The sequence below is a fragment of the Dipodomys spectabilis genome, unplaced genomic scaffold, assembly GCF_019054845.1.
Source record: "Dipodomys spectabilis isolate Male_0828 unplaced genomic scaffold, ASM1905484v1 ptg000178l, whole genome shotgun sequence".
Taxonomy (NCBI): domain Eukaryota; kingdom Metazoa; phylum Chordata; class Mammalia; order Rodentia; family Heteromyidae; genus Dipodomys; species Dipodomys spectabilis.
Genome location: NW_024870855.1, coordinates 10,779,373 through 10,796,908, shown reverse-complemented (window position 1 = coordinate 10,796,908; position 17,536 = coordinate 10,779,373). Strand labels below are relative to the sequence as shown.

General features: G+C 41.6%; 1 protein-coding gene and 1 pseudogene across 4 annotated transcripts in view; one reads left to right on the top strand and one right to left on the bottom strand.

Moving 5' to 3' along the window:
- The first annotated feature begins 1,934 nt into the window (after positions 1 to 1,934).
- Positions 1,935 to 17,536, top strand: part of Septin7 (septin 7) — a 55,803-nt gene continuing 40,201 nt past the window's right edge. The window contains exons 1-2 of one of the 4 annotated variants that reach the window (XM_042695008.1): positions 2,037 to 2,223; positions 3,826 to 3,827. In XM_042695008.1, the coding sequence (XP_042550942.1) occupies positions 2,163 to 2,223; positions 3,826 to 3,827 (63 nt within the window). In that variant the 5' untranslated portion in view covers positions 2,037 to 2,162. Of the gene's footprint in view, positions 2,224 to 3,825; positions 3,828 to 17,536 lie in introns of all 4 variants that reach the window. The other 3 variants (XM_042695011.1, XM_042695007.1, XM_042695009.1) reach the window with 3 other exon arrangements.
- Positions 6,058 to 11,785, bottom strand: LOC122120784 (annotated as a pseudogene).

Here is a 17,536-nt window from a genome sequence, read left to right as displayed (position 1 = left end):
TTCCTCAAAATAGAAATTTAATAAAATTTCCCCAAAGTAGAATACTCATTTAAAGTTTCAGTATTTTAACACAATGATTTTTGTGTGGGTACTGGTGTTTGAACACAGGGTCTGGGCACTGTCCTTTAGCTTTTTCTCTCAAGGCTGGTGCTCTACCACTTGAGCCACAGCTTGACTTCAGTTTTTTAGTGGTTGTAGATATGAGTCCCACTAATTCTGTTGGCCAGGCTGAATTAGAACTAAAATCTTCAGCTCTCAGCCTTCTGAGCAGCTAAAATTAGAGGCATGAGCCACCAGCACTTGGCACAATGATTGGATTTAACAGATTTAAAGAACAATAGTAAAACTGTAGACCATATGGACACCATAAATCAAGATACAAAAATATTGAATCCTTGAATAAAATCACCTCCCTTAAAATTACTTGGAAATATTTCAAGCACATATGATTATAAAAAGTAATTAGAATCAAAATGCCCCTGTACTCTCTGATTTTGAACATGTCTCAAAGTTGTGCCTGCAACATTTTTGGCAGATTACTTTTGGTAGAAAATAAAACATTATTGATACAATTAAACTTGTCCTATCACAGTCCCTCCGCTTCCTGTCTGGAAGTAACTATTATACTAAACTTGATATGTGTTGTTTCTTTATGTGACTTTTGGGCTTAGATCTCACCTTCTATTTATGATATACCAAATGCATCTTTGGGCAACTTGTTTTTCTGTCGATATTATATGAATGCGTACTATCCATACAATCCTAGTAACTTTGGTTCGTTGACTTTTAGCTTTTAAAAATGTTCTGTGTATGTCCATTGTCTTTCAACGATGTAAGTTACCCATCGAGTTTCCTTATTGGGGGCACTGTTTCACTAACATAGACTGTGTTGCTATGAATATTCTTGGGTTGTGCTCACGGTACTTTTGTATACGAGCGTTATGTACAGAAAATTCTTTCCCTTGCAGCTGGGTAGGGCAGACAGATATCGACCCGTGAACCCTGCCTCGAAGACAGCCTCTGGCCTCAAGAAAGGTCTGACTTCTGTGGAAGGGTCTGGGGTGCGCCCATGCAAGGCCCCTCCTCCAGCAAGCATCGGGGAGCGTTTCCAACGACAGCTATTCTAACCGCGGTGGCTCAGGAGGACACCCCCGGCCCTTCCTCGTTCTCTTATCTGTTACCCATTCATTTCCTCAATACGGACGAGCTTAGCGGGGCCTCCACCCGGCCTCAGCAGGCCGAGTCACCCCGAGTGTGGCCGTCTAGGGGACCCCAGAAAGTGACAGCCGGAACAGCGCATTAGGGCCATTGGGGCCTAACCTCACTTTCCACCCCCGAAGACGAAGAAGCCGAGGAAACAGGGACGTGTGGGACACCTGCCTCGATGGGCCCCTCTTCCCTCGGATTCACAAAACGCCAGGTCGATGGCTTACGGCCGAGGGCCTTGCGCGGCCCTGGCCCGACCCAACCCGGGACCGGTTGGGCCCGCGGCGTCGCTAGGCTTACGCCAGCTTCGTAAAGAGACGCCGCGGCTCTACCGGGTTCTTCCAGAGGCGCCGCCTCGCCTCACGCCAGCTCCGTAAGGCTACGCCTCCGCCAGTCCCGCCAGTCCCGCAGCGCCCAGATCTGACGCGGAATCGCGCGGGACCACACTGGCGGCGGCCATCTTTGATTTGGGCAGGACCCCACCCTCGCAACCCACCGACCACTCCCTCTCAGCCTCCCCACGGCTTGCCCCCCTCCCCACCACGGTAACACGGTTTAACCTCGGAGGCAGTGTTGGAGAAACCCACGAAGAGACCCAACCGTCCACGACCACGGAAGTGACAAAAGCGGCCACTCCAAACATGGCGGCTAAACCCATGCAGCAAACCACCACCGACACCAATGAAGTCATGCTCCAAATGGAGCAGGCGGCCGGTCAGGGGGAGGATGTAGTCTCGCGAGATCCTAGTCCGGCGCGGCCGAGCCCGGAAGCCTCGTGGAAGGGGCGGGGGCGGCGTAAGGAGCGGAGTCGGCGAGAGCCAGTGGGGAGCGCGCCTGCGGCCGCGTGCGTAAGCAACCCTGCGACGCCGGGCGGCTACGCCGCGGAATCGGCGTAGGCGGCTTTGGAGAATCGGCGGGCTGCGGCGCGCCCGGGCTGGTCGCGGCGGGGGGAGGGGATGTCGGTCAGTGCGAGATCCGCTGCTGCCGAGGAGAGGAGCGTCAACAGCGGCACCATGGGTGAGTCTCAGCCCCGGGCCGCGGCGGCTCGGGGTGGGCGGCGGCGGGTGCGCGGGGGCCCGGGGCCGCGGGGGCCGAGCCGGGGAACGCCCTGAGCGCGGCCGGGAGACCGCGGCGAGGGAGGGAGGGAGCCGGGGCGCCGGTGGGCCCGGGGCGGCGGCGGAGGGGGGGGAGGGGAGGCGGCGGCGGTGACAGTTTGAATTGAACGTGAGCGGAGCCCTGGCGGCGGCGGAGCCCGGGCGGCGGTATTTCCTGGGCGGCGGCGGCGGCGGGCCCGGGGCGCGGGGCGTCCGGAGCCGAGGCCTCCGCGGCCGCAGCAGCCCGAGCCGGGTAGGAGTCTTGGCTCAGCCGTTGCCTCCCGGTGTCGGGCGCCTTCGCCCCGCCGCCGCCCCGGGCCGCGGGGCCCTGCGTTACCCCCCCGCCGACGGCCCGAGCTTGGGGCCGAGGTTGGCTTAGGCGGACCGGGCCCGGGGAGGCCGGCGGGGGCGAGCGTGCGACGGCGGGAGGGCGCAGGAAGGATGCGCCGGGCCGGGCCGGGCCGGGCCAGGCTGCGGTGCGGGCGGCGGCCCCGATGCCCGCGACGTCCGCCCGCCCGCCCGCCTGCTTCTCCATCCCCGCCTCTCAGGCCGGCCTCTCCCCGGACGCTGCCCCGGAGGCCGGCGGAGGCCGGGCCGGTCTGGAGGATGGAGAATCAGAGGCTCGGTTTGGGGCTTCGGGCTTGATTTTTGGAGAAAAGGAAGAGATCGCCTGGAAAAGGGCGCCCTCCCAAGGAGGTGGAGAGGGGAGGGAGGAGAGAGGTGGATTGGTGAAGTGGAAGGAAATTTAAGTTTTGAAAATAATTTCAGTTATTCTCATTAGAAAAAAAAAAGCCTTTTCCTTTCCTCCCCCACGTACTGGAAAAAGAACAAGCCATTTCATTCACATTTTCCACTTCATACTGTGTGTAGTCTGAAACGAGCCACTGAGATTTTTTTCTTTTTTCAATATATTTCCATTTGCTGTTTTTGTGTTGTTTTTTTTTCTATTGAGTGTAACACTTTCAACTCTAGGTTTTCAAATAACCTGTGATGCTAAGGTGTTTGCTTAGTTACTTAATAACTAAGGAAATTCTTGTGAGTTTATTGCTACATTTAGCAATAACTTTAAGACCTTGAGTTATTTCTTTTGGCCTTGTTACTTCGAGAAATGAAAGACTGTCTTACCAGAGAATCCAGATGAACAGATAATCTAGATTCTCAAGTATTTTCATTTATTTTGTATATTCATACAAGTGATGAATATTGTTAGCCCCACCCCAAAGTTATACAGACGTTTTTTGGGGACTTGGATTGATGCTGGTAATTGAACCCAGGGCTTTACAGATTCTAGGCAAGCCGCTGAACTACATCTCCAGCTCAGGCTGAAGTTTACACTTTGAGGAGAAAATCCTTTGTCTTTAAACATACAGGTAGGGGTGAAATTTATAGAATCCTGGTAGGGATGGATGGAAACTATTACTAAGCCAGTTGGCTGTCTGGATTCTTTATTCCTCCAAATAGCAAGGGACGGAGTGAGGGGTAGCCCTGGCTGGGGGGAGACAGGAAAGTTTTTCATCCCATCCAGCTGTTCAGTGGGTGGAACTGATAGAGTTGGCTGGAATTGTGAAAAAAACAAAAACAAAAACATGGAAGCCACGTAGATGTTTGCTTGACAGCGGTGTCATTCTGTGATGAAGTGGGGTCCTCAATACAGTTAATGACAGTATTATATGTTACAGGCTTACAAGATTGAAAACAATGTATTTTGTCTGTATTTTGTGTGTTTGGCTGGTTTATAGAAAGGATATCATGCTTTCTAATTGAGTTTAGCAGTTTTTAGTTTCTGGGTTTTGTTTAGGGATGTTCATACATAATTATATGAAAGACAATACTGTCAATAGATTGTACGTTGGAAGTTTATTATAAAATTGGCTGTTTGGGTCTGTTTTTTTTTTCTCCTTGTAGAAAAATCTAAACGTTTAAGGTAGCCTGAAATAAAGTAGGACTCTTGACAGAGCAAAAAGGGTTATGCTTTAACAACAAGAACAAGGCTTGGACAGGAAGGGAGGAAGAAAAGTTAGATCTGTGGCTGTATTGGCTGGTTGATCAGCCAGATGAAGGTAGGAGTAGAGCTATGTAGTTTCAGACTGAATTTCATGTATACATACTGCTGTAAATGATGGCCTAGAAATGGCCAGTATACACTGTCGATACTTGACTGGATTGCCAGCAGAAAAACTGTATTTCATATTTTGACTTAAAAAGCATCTTCAGTTTTTTATTAGACATTGAAATTTTTTATTCTAACTTGATGCATTTGTTTCTGTATTTTACTCTTTGTATACATTTAAATCTTCTGTAAATTTCATTTTCGTTTCAAGCGTAGGTTGCAGGTAACAAAGTTTATGATGTGATGGAAACTAGTGTAGAAAAACTGAGTTAAGGAAAATTCTTAAGGTACTGTGATGGGGTTAGATTGCCAGTTGAGCTCATATTGTTAAATGTTGACAGTGGGACTCTACAGCAGGTCGACTGCAGGTTTCTACCAGTTAGTGGATCTTGAAATCAGTTTGTGAAATTCTGCTGATACGCTTTTAAAGAAATAGAGAATAACATGACATTTCAGACATTTCACTTAGTAGGGAGGTTTTTAATTGGAGGGGAGATAAATTTTGTTTTCTAACTGTTGTGCTTTTTTTTTTTTTTAATTTTTTGGTCAGTCTTGGGGCTTGACCTCTGGGCGTGCACACTGTCCCTGAGCTCTTCAGCTCAAGGCTAGCTAGTGCTTACCACTTGAGCCATAGCACCGCTCCTGGTTTTCAGGTGGTTAATTGGAGATAAGAGTCTCATGGACTTTCCTGCCCAGACTGGCTTTGAACTGGGATCCTCAGATCTCAGCCTTCTTAGTAGCTAGGATTACAGGCGTGAGCCACCAGCCCATGGCAATTAGAATCTCATAGAGTTTTCTTTTCTTTTTTTTTTTTTGCCAGGCCAGTTCTGGGTATTGAACTCAGGGCCTGGGCACTGTACCTGGGCTTCTTTGGCTCACTAGCACTCTACCTCTTGAACCAGCACCACTTCTAGCCTTTTCTGTTTATGTGGTACTGAATCGAACCCGGGCTTCAGGCAAGCACTCTACCATGAAGCCACATTCCCAACCCTGTATTTTTTTTTTTTTCTTCCTTTAAGGACTGTGATAAAAGTGCAAGATAGGTGGGTAATATCTAAGGTCTTTGAACTCATAAGGTGGTAGTTTTTGGTGTGAGGGAGATTTCAGAAAGTCCATGTAGCTTTTTCTTGTACTCATGTAGTCTGTACACGGTGTTAGAGAAGTGTAGGAACTATTTCTACCTGAGAGGCAGTCATCTCCCAAGTTCTGGTTGAAAGCAGAGTGGTGGAACTCAACAAAAAACTGCTAGTAGTCACTAACTCTGCTCTAGGCTTCAGGAAAATACACTTTTTGTCTTTTCTTGTCCTTTCCATCATCAAACACGTAGAGACTAAGCTTTGAGCATGCGTTTGGAAAAGAAGGACCAAAGAGGTAGCTTGGCTTGTGCTTTAGATCAGACATACTGAAAGGCTTTGTGACTCATACCAATGCTTTCCAGCTCTCCAGAGGTAGAGATTAAACAGAGGAGTTTGAGAGTTCAAAATCTTAATAGAAGTAGACCCTGTAATGATTGAGAACATGGGCTTTGATGTCAGACATGGGTTCAGTTCTTCACCAGGCCACCTCCTAGCTTCCAGTCAGGATAGGTTTGTGCTTCTCAAACTGGTCAAGACACCTTCCTCTCCTCCTTTCTCCTCTCTCCTTCTCCCATCTTTTTCTCTTTCTTCAATCATAATTATTATAAAAATAAGAAAAGTACTATAGAAATTTTAAATGAAGATGATATAATAAAGACAATTTTTTATTGTTAGGTTCTGCATCCATAAAGTTGTTCTACTATAAAAATACTATTTGGGGGACTGGGAGCATAGCTTAGGGGTAGAGCATTTGCCAAGTGTGTGAGGCCCTGTATTTGCTCATCATCATGTCCCCCTACCCCCAAAAAAGCCCAGGTTTGCGTTTACAGATTCTATTCCAACTTGATATAAACTGACATAAAATTAGTACACTGGTTCGTCATACACTGGTTTGTCATGCTTTCAGAATAGTCTTAATCTTGTAACCAATAGTGTTAAATATCTCAGTGATTTAAAAAAAAATGATTCTTGATCTGTTAAGTTAAAGCTTATGTAAAATAACCCAGTGTTTCTTAATTTCCAACATGCCTTGAAGGCTGAGAAGATGAAGCAAGTGTACCTGGTATTTTTGAGTGTACCACGAGGCTGCTCTTACTTGAATTGTTTTGAAGTGTTAAGTTGGGGACACTCAAATGCATATCAATATGATGTTCTTCTTCTTTACTAATCCATAAATAAAAGTGGACTGTCCTGAGGATATTGTATGTTGTTTCTATTGTTTAAGTCCGGATAGTCTTGTAGATTCTTTTGAAGTAAGGCTCTAGCTTAGTTTGTCAATCTCAGCAGTGTTGACATGTCATATTTCATAATTGTTTGTTGGAGGTGGGCTGCTGTCCTGTACATGGTGGGATACCTATTAGCATACTTAGTTTCTCCTTAAAAGATGCCAATAATAACACATGCTCTCTTCAGTTATGACAATGAAAAAAATGGATGGTGCATGTGTGTGTGTGTGTATGTATGTATTTTGCATGCACATGTGTGATATATCACTGGGACACACTGTACTAGGTAATGGGAACCATTGGAGGATTGTAGGAGATTGGAAAGATGTGTTTCTTAACCAGTTTAGCTATATTATTCTTCCTCATGGAACTCCTATCATATAGTACTAGTATTTCCCAAACTTGGTAAGCAGAATCATCTAGGTAGCTCCAAAATATAACTGATAATCCCTCTGCAGAAAGGGTGGTCATTCATGGCTTTATGTTAAAAAAGACTAACACATTCTCACTACATATCCAGTAGTTCACAGTTTCTGGGATGGACTCAGGAATCTACATTTCTGAATGCTTCCCAAAACTGTGCGTGCGTGCGTGCGTGCGTGCGTGCGTGCGTGCGTGCGTGTGTTTGTGGAGGGGGTACTAGGAATGGAACTCACTAAGGGTGCCTTTCACATGTGCTAGACAAACTGCTTTGCATTTGAGCTGTGGTCCCTAGCTAAAGAACCTTTATTTTGAGGAATTGTTTTTATATAATAAAATGCGTAGACTTTTAAGTATTTCAGTGAATTTTCACACAAGTAGACAAACATTTCTGCCATCCTGGTGTTTTCTTTGTACTCCTTTGCAGTTTGCCTTCTGCCCCAGCTTATGTAACCACTACTCTCATTTCAAGTGTTTTTCTGGGTAACCTTAATTATTTTTCCCCTTTCCTAACTTGTTTATAGGATTTCAGATGTACAGAAAATTTGACAAGTTAAAATGGTCATCTTGGTACTTTTAAGAAATATAGATTCTTTTTTTCTTTTGATCGGTCATGGGGCTTGAACTCTGGGCTTGGGTGCTGACCCTGCGCTCTTCAGCTCAAGGCAAGCGCTCTACTACATGTAACATTGGTAGTATAAGGTATTTCCTTAAAAAAAATTTCTCCAGTAGCTAGTATGATTTCAAGGGTCAACATTTTAAATAATCGTTAATAGTTTTTACATTTTTATAAATATACTTACCTATATGATTAAACAAATTAGACAACAGGAGGGAACACAATTATATTGTTCCAACCATTGCAGGTTAATTTGTATTCTTTCTTAATTACATATTTTTTTTTCACGGTTGTAATATATTTGTGGTTAATGGCTCTAAACATAGCTGGACTTTGCAAACATTTCCAGTGCTTAACATACTTGGTATCTTATTAGTTCAGTAGGTAGGAAGTGGGTTCAGAAATTTCTGTTTTAAGTATTATAGGTGATTTGGATGAGCAGAATAGTGAACCTCTTCTGTGTATTGTTTTGAGATAATGTATGTGAAAGCATTCTATAAACTTAATTTCTTACAAAAGCCAGCTTTTACTAACAATATAGTTTTGGTATAAATTTATGTGCAGGCTGTTGCAAATGTGTATATGGTATTACAGTGTTATAATTTTTTAGCCATAGTAGTTGTAGATACTTAATAGTTTCAATATTTTAGAATTATAAGTAGGCTAACATATGTAAGAGAATCTTTTAACAACCCCCTTCTACCTTCACTTTCATGGGGGGTGTTTGTTAGTTTATCTTTGAGCCTGTTTCAGCATTTCCTGTATTATTGGAAAGAGGTGTCTGTTATGTATAAACTAATTAGCTTCTCTGTGATCAGAAGAATATACTGGCCTTATTTTTTATTTTTGCCAGTCCTGGGCTTGAATTTAGGGTCTAGTCACTGTCCCTAAGCTTCTTTTTGTTCAAGGCCAGCACTGTACCACTTAAGCCACAGCACCACATCTGGCTTTTTCTGTTTATGTAGTGCTAAGGAATTGAACCCAGGGCTTCATGCATGCTAGGCAAGTATTCTACCATTAAGCCACATTCCCAGACTATACTGGTCTTTTAATAGCTACCATCAGGATCATTTGGTTTTAGGCTTTGACATACATGAGATTACATGTTTTGTTTTTGTTTTTGTTTTTAAATGGTGTGGCTTTTCACATTTAAAATTTTTAGTTTGCAATCGGGCACTGGTGGCTCACTCCTGTAATCCTAGTTACTCAGGAGGCTGAGATCTGAGGATCACGGTTCAAAGCCAGCACGGGCAGGAAAGTCTGTGAGACTTACCTCTAATAAACCATTTGAAAACCGGAAGTGGTGCTGTGGCTCACTTGGTAGAGTGCTCACCTTGAGCTGAAGAGCCCAGGGACAGTGCCCAGGCCCAGAGTTCAAGCTCCACCACCGACCAAAAAAAAAAAAAATTAGTTTGCTATTGCAGTTGTACCAGCCTTCTCATCTTAAAAGTTTGTAGCTATCCAATTTGCTCTTACACATCTGTGTTTTAGTTGCTCTGATTTATTTATTGATGTAGCTTAGTGTTTAGTTAGATTTGTATGTTTGGTTTTTAGCTATGTCCTACACAATTGGGTTGCTGATTGATAGGGAGATGAATTTAAATGGGAAGTTTTCTATTCTATGGCTATGTAGACTAATATAGAAATAAGTTACCAAAAATATTTGAGCAGTTGTATTGTTTGCATTGGCTTCAGTGTACAGTGTGTAGTATGGTAACTATCTCATTACTGAGTAGGATGAATTGAGTACTTTGGTTATGATTTCTCTGGTTTAAATGTTGAGAAATGAAAATGGCACAAATGGGTGAAATTTGTGATAATATGTAGAACTTGTCAATCTTGCCATGGGGTTTGTATTAGAATATAAAGTTGGCCAAATACAGAACAACTAGAGGTTACTTTAGGGAAATTAGTGCAGCTGTGACTCAAAAAGATAACTAGAATGACATTCTCTAAGTAGACCCACAAAACACTTAAATTTGTGTTGGAGCATTGTGTTTTGTTGTTAGATAATTACATAATCATAGCTTCTCTGGACATTTTGGAATAATTTTAGGTTTGTTGAAAAGTTGTAGCCTCCATGAAAATTAAATAGTTAACAGGTGGAAATGCAGAAGCAGTCCTATGAACATGCAAATTGTACTCTACAGTAACCTCAGAAGGATGGTTTTCCATGGAGGACCCAGAAAGGTGTTTAATGTACCTATCTGAGCAGTTATTAACATTCAGATTTCCAACTATACTTATACCACTGTCTTATGATTGATTCTTTTACATATTCTTTAATTCTTTTATCCATTTAGGCAAGTCATTTTACGGCCTTCCCTTGAACTCAGATCAAATAGCATTTACTATTCTTGCCTCTTCTGTTTGTTGTCTAACAACTTCTATAAGACTACTCCCACAGCAAGTTAACTGCATAGATGTACAGTTTTTTAGGTATTATGAGTTGTTGCCTATGGTTAATGCTTCAGATATTCTTGTTGGGGTAGTATTGCTATGTGTGATCTGTGGCAGGCTGTTTGGAGCATCTATTGGCCTCTAACTTCATTGTCTTGTCCACTAGTCTTGGATAGAATATTCTTTTCTTTCTTGTCATTGATTATTTTTGGAGTTGAAAAAAGCATTTTAAAAACTTTTGGGGCTGGGAAGGTGGCTCAGTGGTAGAGTGCTTGCCTCTCATGCATGAGGCCCTGGGTTCAATTCCTCAGCACCACATAAGCAGGAAAAGCCAGAAGTGGCACTGAGGCTCAACTGGTAGAGTGCTAGCTTTGAGCTGAAGAGCTGAGGGACAGCCCTCAGGCCCAGAGTTCAGGCCCCACGATCAACAAACAAAAAAAACTTTTGTATTAGTGTATATAGAATGTCATTTTATAATGAAGTAAAAATTTGAAGACCTAAGCTATTTATCTTTTTCTGGCTTGAAATATCAAATTACTATTTCAGTAACTTAAGCAGAATTTTCAAATCTTTGCTTTTGTGTGTGTGTGTGTAGATATATATGTATACACATAATATAAAGATTTTCTTGTTTTGTCTTAAAAATTTAATCAGTTAACTAATGTATTTTGAGTTAAAGACTTGCTGGTTTCCAACTCTATAAATTCTTAGCCTTTGTCTCCCAAGTGCTAGGATTATAGGTATGTGCCACCATATAGCTCTTGGATACTGAACCTGTAAATATGTAACCAAGAAGAACCATAGAACTGGAAGCCACTAGAGAGGATAAAGCATAAGGAACTTTTCATCACTCATCCTAGAGCATTTCACTCTTTTTTCCCCTTTACTTTGCCTTTGTATCTTCTATGGTTCCAGTTCCAGCAGAACTTGAGACAATCCCAAATTGTTCCTTCCTCTTTTTCAATTTCTCATCATCTTTAGACTTTCTAGGGATAGAAGAGACAAACCAAATCATTGTACTCTTTCCTTTAGCTGGCCCATTTTAACCACAGGCTTGTTGTCAGATGACAGATCTTTTGTTGAAACAGAAGAAATTCCAAACCTATCTGCCTAAGCACCTTTCTTACTCTCCAAGACCACAGGTATATTGAACTGTTCAGGTCTCTTCTTGGTCTGTAGTGTTTCAGATCTAATTTTTACCATTTTTTTCTCTGCTGCCATAGCACTATCCCTTATCATCATTTTGCTGAAGGCTAGGGCTCTACCACTTTGAGACACAGCTCCCATTTTGGTTTTTGAATGTTAATTGGAGCTAAGGGTCTCTTGGACTTTCCTTCCCAGGCTGACTTTGATCCACAATCCTCAGATCTCAGCATCCTGAGTAACTAGTATTCCAGGCATGAGCCACTGGTGCCTGGCAGCAACAGTTTTTCAGTGGATTCATCCTCTCACAGGCAGTGCTTGGGCTTTGGTTCTTCTTCCTGTTCCATCCCTCACTATATATTCATTGATTCATTTTCAGCTGGCTCTTCAATATATGTCTGGAGTCTCTTGTTGAAATCTAGTGTTGTTATTCCTTTGGTCTCCAAACCACCTGCATGACATTCTTGCTTTATAACAATCTTCAGTGCCATCTTATTACTTCTCCACCTCCAGTCTTTTTTTTTCTTTTTTGTTGGTCGTGGGGCTTGAACTCTAGGCCTGGGCGCTGTCCCTCAGCTCTTCAGCCCAAGGTGAGCGCTCTACCAAGTGAGCCACAGTGCCATTTCCAGTTTTCTGAGTGGCTTAATGGAGATAAGAGTCTCACGGACTTTCCTGCCCAGGCTGGCTTTGCACCTCAAGCCTCAGATCTTAGCCTTCTGAGTAGCTAGGATTACAGGTGTGAGCCACCGGCGCCCAGCTCCACCTCCACTCTTGAGTTTCATCATTTTAGTATTTATTGGTCATTTTTTTCTACATGATGTCATAGAGTTAAGCTTCCTCTGCTCATGAGAGTAGTTATGTACTTGTCATTTCAGTGTACATTAGGATATTTCACATTGGCTTTCTTTTTCCCTTCGACCTCTTTTTCATGTTTCTTTTTCTTTCCTTCTGTCTCTCCCTTTCCTTATGTTTGCAGTGCACTTACTCTACGATGGAGCTATATCCCTTGCTCAAACCATTATATTAATGGCCTCAAAGGGTCTTGGTTCTTAAACTTGAGTCGGATGGCTTATTCTTTTTGTTACCTTATTTCACATTCTTTCAGCTATCTCACTACCTTCCATCTTTATTCCTGTCCCTGTGTGTTTACAGAATGAGTTCAGTTATATTTGTGTGCTTTCTCAATCTCTTTTTGTATACTCTTCATGAAAAATAACTTCTTGTGTTTTATAAATTTCTTAAAATCTTCTAGTCCTCCCCTCCCTTCTTAAGATTGGAAGGTGGTTTTATCTCAGGTGTTAGAATTTTCTTTTTCTTTGTATTTCCTTCTATTCCATTTTCCTTTTTGGTTGCTCTCCCTCTTGAGCCATACCCTCAGCCTTTTTTACTTTAATTATTTTCAGATTCATAGGATGTTATTATTTAGCTGGGGACTGGCCTTGGGTCTTTCTCCCTACTGGCTGGAATTACAGGCCTTTGCCACCACTTTGCCCCAGACCCTACTTAATCTTTCTTTCATATTAGCATTTAAACAAATGTTAACTATCTACCTTTTTTTCTTCTTATACCTTCTTTTTCACCCTCCTTCCATCCTTTCCTTTCTTCTTTATATAATTAAAGACCTCTCTCTTTCCTTTATCCTTCTACCTTTTATCTTATTGCTCTTTACTTCCCAGGCAGCATTCAAAGAATAATTGTTTACACTCACTTCCTGTCATTCTTCTCCGCTTTCCTTGCTTACTTACTTCTAGTAGGTTGCATCCACTGTTTTGCCACTGGTAGAACCTTGATAAGAATACCCATTAATAGTAAGAGTTTTCTGCCTTATACTTACCACTTCACAGCATTTAGCAGGTAAACACTTAAACCCACTTCAGTTGGTCTTCTTTCACGGCTCTTCCTCCTCCTGCTCTTTCTCCGTCTCCTTTTTTGTGATATTAGGCTTTGAACTCAGCACCTTAAGTTTGCTAGGCAAGAGGAACTCTACCATTTGAGCCAGTTTGTCTCTGATTCTTCCTTTTTTCCACCTTTTTGTAGTTTTGTTTAGATGGTAATTATGGGATGCTGGTATTGGGTCCTTGCCTGCTTCCCACTCTACCCATGACCCTTAACCACTTAAATGTTGGTGATGGAAAATACTAGTATCTGTTTAGCCTAGATGTATATAGCATATATGCCACTGCCTCCTACTGGACATGTGTTTTCCCTAAATTCAGATAACTGTTTTAGTTGATTCTAATGTTCATCTACTTAAAACTAAATCCAGAAATCTGAACCTCCTTATAATTTAGTTACAGAAGCTCATCATCAGTTGATCTCTCTCATCAGACTAAAACCTAGTTCCTCTTGATCTGATGGCACTGGTCCCAGAACAGAATGAAACACTCACCCTCTCCCCATCCCTCCTTCCCTCACTTCTCTCTTTCTCTCTTTTCTTTTATTTTGTTCTAGCATTCTTCTTTCTGTGCATTGTTACATAATGGTATTTATCATTGCTATTCTAATTGCCCTCTGACTTACCTGACATTTCCCCTTTAGACTCTTAACTTCATAAACTAGGACCTTGTTTTTATTCTAATTGCTAGCATCCACATGGAAACCTGGCATGTTTAAGGGTCCATTGCTTAATGAATGAATGGGAGAGTGAGGCTATGAATGTAAAGATCTGAATCCTAGTTTCAGAGCAAAGGGATTTTTAAAATTTCATTCTTACATATATTCATAGAAATAAATATTAAGATCTTTTCAATGTATTAAGAATCCAGAATAAGATTAAACAGAATGAAAATTGGTTCATCCGTATACAGTTGTCTTCAATAAAAAGAGTATTTGTAAGCAACTATGTAAGAAGATAACTTTTAAAACAATTAGAACGTTGAAGACTTAAAAACTGATGTGCCCAATGTAACCTGGAACTATTTTAAAGTTTGTGTTATGTTAAGTTTAAATTTTATTTTATTTTATTTTTTTAAATTTTATTTTATTTGAGAACATACTGTACAGAGGGGTTACAATTACATGGGCAGGATAATGCATACATTTCTTACCAAGCATTGCAGCCTCCTCCTTTGTTTACCCTTCACCTCCCTTCCCAGCCTCCCCCATCCCCCCTAAATTTTATTTTTAAGACAAAGCTTATTTAATCTGACATTTAACTGGTAGATGAAGTTCAGCTTTTCCCTTGGGCTATGTGAGAGGAGGTAGGAATTTGATTGCATCATATCTATCTATAAAATCTAAAGCCTTTCTTAGGAATACTAAGGAATAGACAAAGTTCTGCCAGGATCTTCCTTTCGCAGTCTGTATTCACATTTTATTATTATCATTACTATTACTGTTATTATTATTATTTTGATTTGGGTCTTAGGCTGCCCTTGAACTCTTGTTTAAGCGGTCTTCCTGCCCCTGCCTCCCTAAGGAGTACTTTTGTATATCCATGTGCTTGGCTTGTTTTTTGTGTTTTGAATTACTGAAACTTTAGAAGAGATTCAATTGTTTTTATTAGTATGTATAACAATATGCAATATAAATACACTTTAAGATTCAGAGGAGGCACATTGAGCTAAAAGTATAACTTCTCTGGGGCACTGTTGCTTATGCCTGGAATCCTAGCTATTGAGGAGGCTGAGATCTGAGGATCATGGTTCACAGCCATGAGGCAGAAAAGCCCATGAGACTTATCCCCAATTAGCTACCAAAAAAAGCCGGAAGTGGAGCTGTGGCTTCAAGTGGTAGAGCACTAGCCTTGAGTAAAAAAGCTCAAGGACAGGATCCAGGCCCTGAGTTCAAGCCCCAGCATCAACACACATTCTCTGTCTCTCTGTCTCTCTGTCTCTCTCTGTCTCTCTCTGCCTCTCTGTCTCTCTCTCTGTCTCTCTTATAGACCAAATGGAACAGACCAAATGTTTATGCAATTCCCAAGAGAAGAAATAGATTTCTGGACATATTAATTTGAAGATGTGCATTATTATTGGTTACCGTTTTAGTTTTCCAGTGATCTCAATTTGTGGAGATGGGGGGAGTTGAAGGGTTGAGGTGAATCCTTCCAGGATCATGTTAAATTTCTTCAACTTCGTATTTTTCTCCTCCCCTCCCCTCTCTCTCCCTTCTCTTCTTTCCTCTTCTTCTCTCTTCATGGTAGTATTGAATTTGAACTCAGCCTCTGTATGCTAGGCCATCACTCAAGCCCCACCCCATCTCTTTTTACTTTAATGTGGCAGAGATTACATTCTGTGCTACCATTTGCTTGGTCCATGTGAGGCTCCAGTCTATTTGGTCATCACCCCTTCGATAACCTTTTGTCCTTATCAAAAAGCACATTTAACAGATTTCAAAAATAAGGTATTTTTTTCCTAATGGAAATCTCATTATAGCAAATACTAATATTCCTGCCTTTAAAAATGACAATGATCTTTCATATACCAAGATTTTGGTAACAGTTCTCTAGAATAGGAAAAGATAGTAAGAAACAAAGAATTCTGGTTCTTGAAGTGTTTCTAATTTCTACAATGTAGTTAATTTCCATCAAGCAACAGAGTTGTAGCTTTCTTAAATATTAATTTTGATGTAGAAATGGGGCATATTAACAAGACTGTAAGTAATTTGCTTTTAGGAAAGGTGATTAATGTTTCTCCCGATATAACTGGCTTGCCATGAAAGAATACTTTAAAGATCTAAGACTCCTGTGTGAACATATATTTACTCAGAAGAATACTTGTACATGCCATGGTTCTATTACCCACATGTATGTTTCCTTATCCAGAGATTATATTTCACCTGGGAACTGTGAATATTTAGCACAGAATAAGAATCTGTGAATAGTTAAATCTTCAGAATTACAGACTATACTTTTTTTTTTAATTGGAGAGGTTAGGAAAGATTCTTATGAGATGAAAAAGTCTATATGTCTTAGTCAACCAGTATTATACTATTAGTATATTCTGTAAGTAGTATTTTAGTGCCAGACTATCTTTGGAAATTACATTTTTCTGTTTTATGGGACACTTTCATGCAAATTCTGGGATAATTTGTTTTGCAGTTGTAGCTGAACCCATTTATCTTTTGCTTTTGAACAAATTGCTCCATTAGAAACTTGTCTTGAATAACCATATGGTATTCACCTGTTTGGGTTATCTATTGGGTTTCCACATACACTTTTTCTAGGATTATAGAGATAAATTCACATCATTAGCTCCTGGAAAATCAGTCCTATGGGGAGCTGAAAGGCTGTTTTAAATAACCTAGAATGTTGTAATAATTATATGCAAAAAGTTTACTCTGAATCAACCTACTCTCTTCTTAAGTGACTTATCATTCCTTGAGATGTTTTTTTTTATTTTCTTCCTTCCTTACTGGCTGATCTTTTTCTACCTAAACTGCCAGTGCTTTTAGTATTCCAAGGTGCTGTCTGAGGGACCCTTTCTCCTTTAAAAAAAAAAAATTCAAGTCTTTCTTGAGGAATCTAATCCTTTCTGGATAGTATAGTGCAGATGACTCCTCAGTGGTGTTTCCAGCACCATCCAACCCTGGAATTTCTAGCATTGCCTCCTGGACTCCCTCCCTCCCTCCCTCTCTCCCTCTGTCCGTCCGTCCGTCCGTCTGTCTGTCATGGGGCTTGAACTCTGGGCCTGGGCGCTGTCCTTCAACTCAAGGTGAGCACTCTACCACTTGAGCCACAGTGCTGCTTCTGGTTTTCTGGTGTTTCCCTCCCTCCCTCCCTCCCTCCCTCCCCCCCTCTTTCTTTCGCTCTCTTTCTTTTGAGATAAGAGTCTCACAAACTTTCCTGCCTGGGCTGGCTTTGAACCACAATCCTCAGATCTTAGCCTCCTGAGTAGCTAGGATTACAGGCATGAGCCCTGATGTCCAGCCATTTCTTCTTGAATATATGGTAGAAATATCAAACTATATCAGAGCTGGCTCTTAATACAAGATCTTTTCCTCCCCTACTCCTCTCTAAAATCAATCACTAGCCATTGAGTTGCTCAAGCCTGAAATGCAAGAGTTATCCTTGCTATCTTTTTTCATTAAATGACCACATCTAAATATTGTGGTGACTGTACCTTCATATTTTGAATCCTTTTATAGTCTCTCATTGCTTCCTACTGTCTTAGTTCAGTATACCATCTTTTCTGTACTGTTGCAAGTAGCTTCCTTACTAGTTTTCTTCCACTCCTTCACTTGGCAGTGAGAGCTATCTTTAAAACACTAATCAGGTCACTTGCCTGTGAAAAACCCTCCAGTGG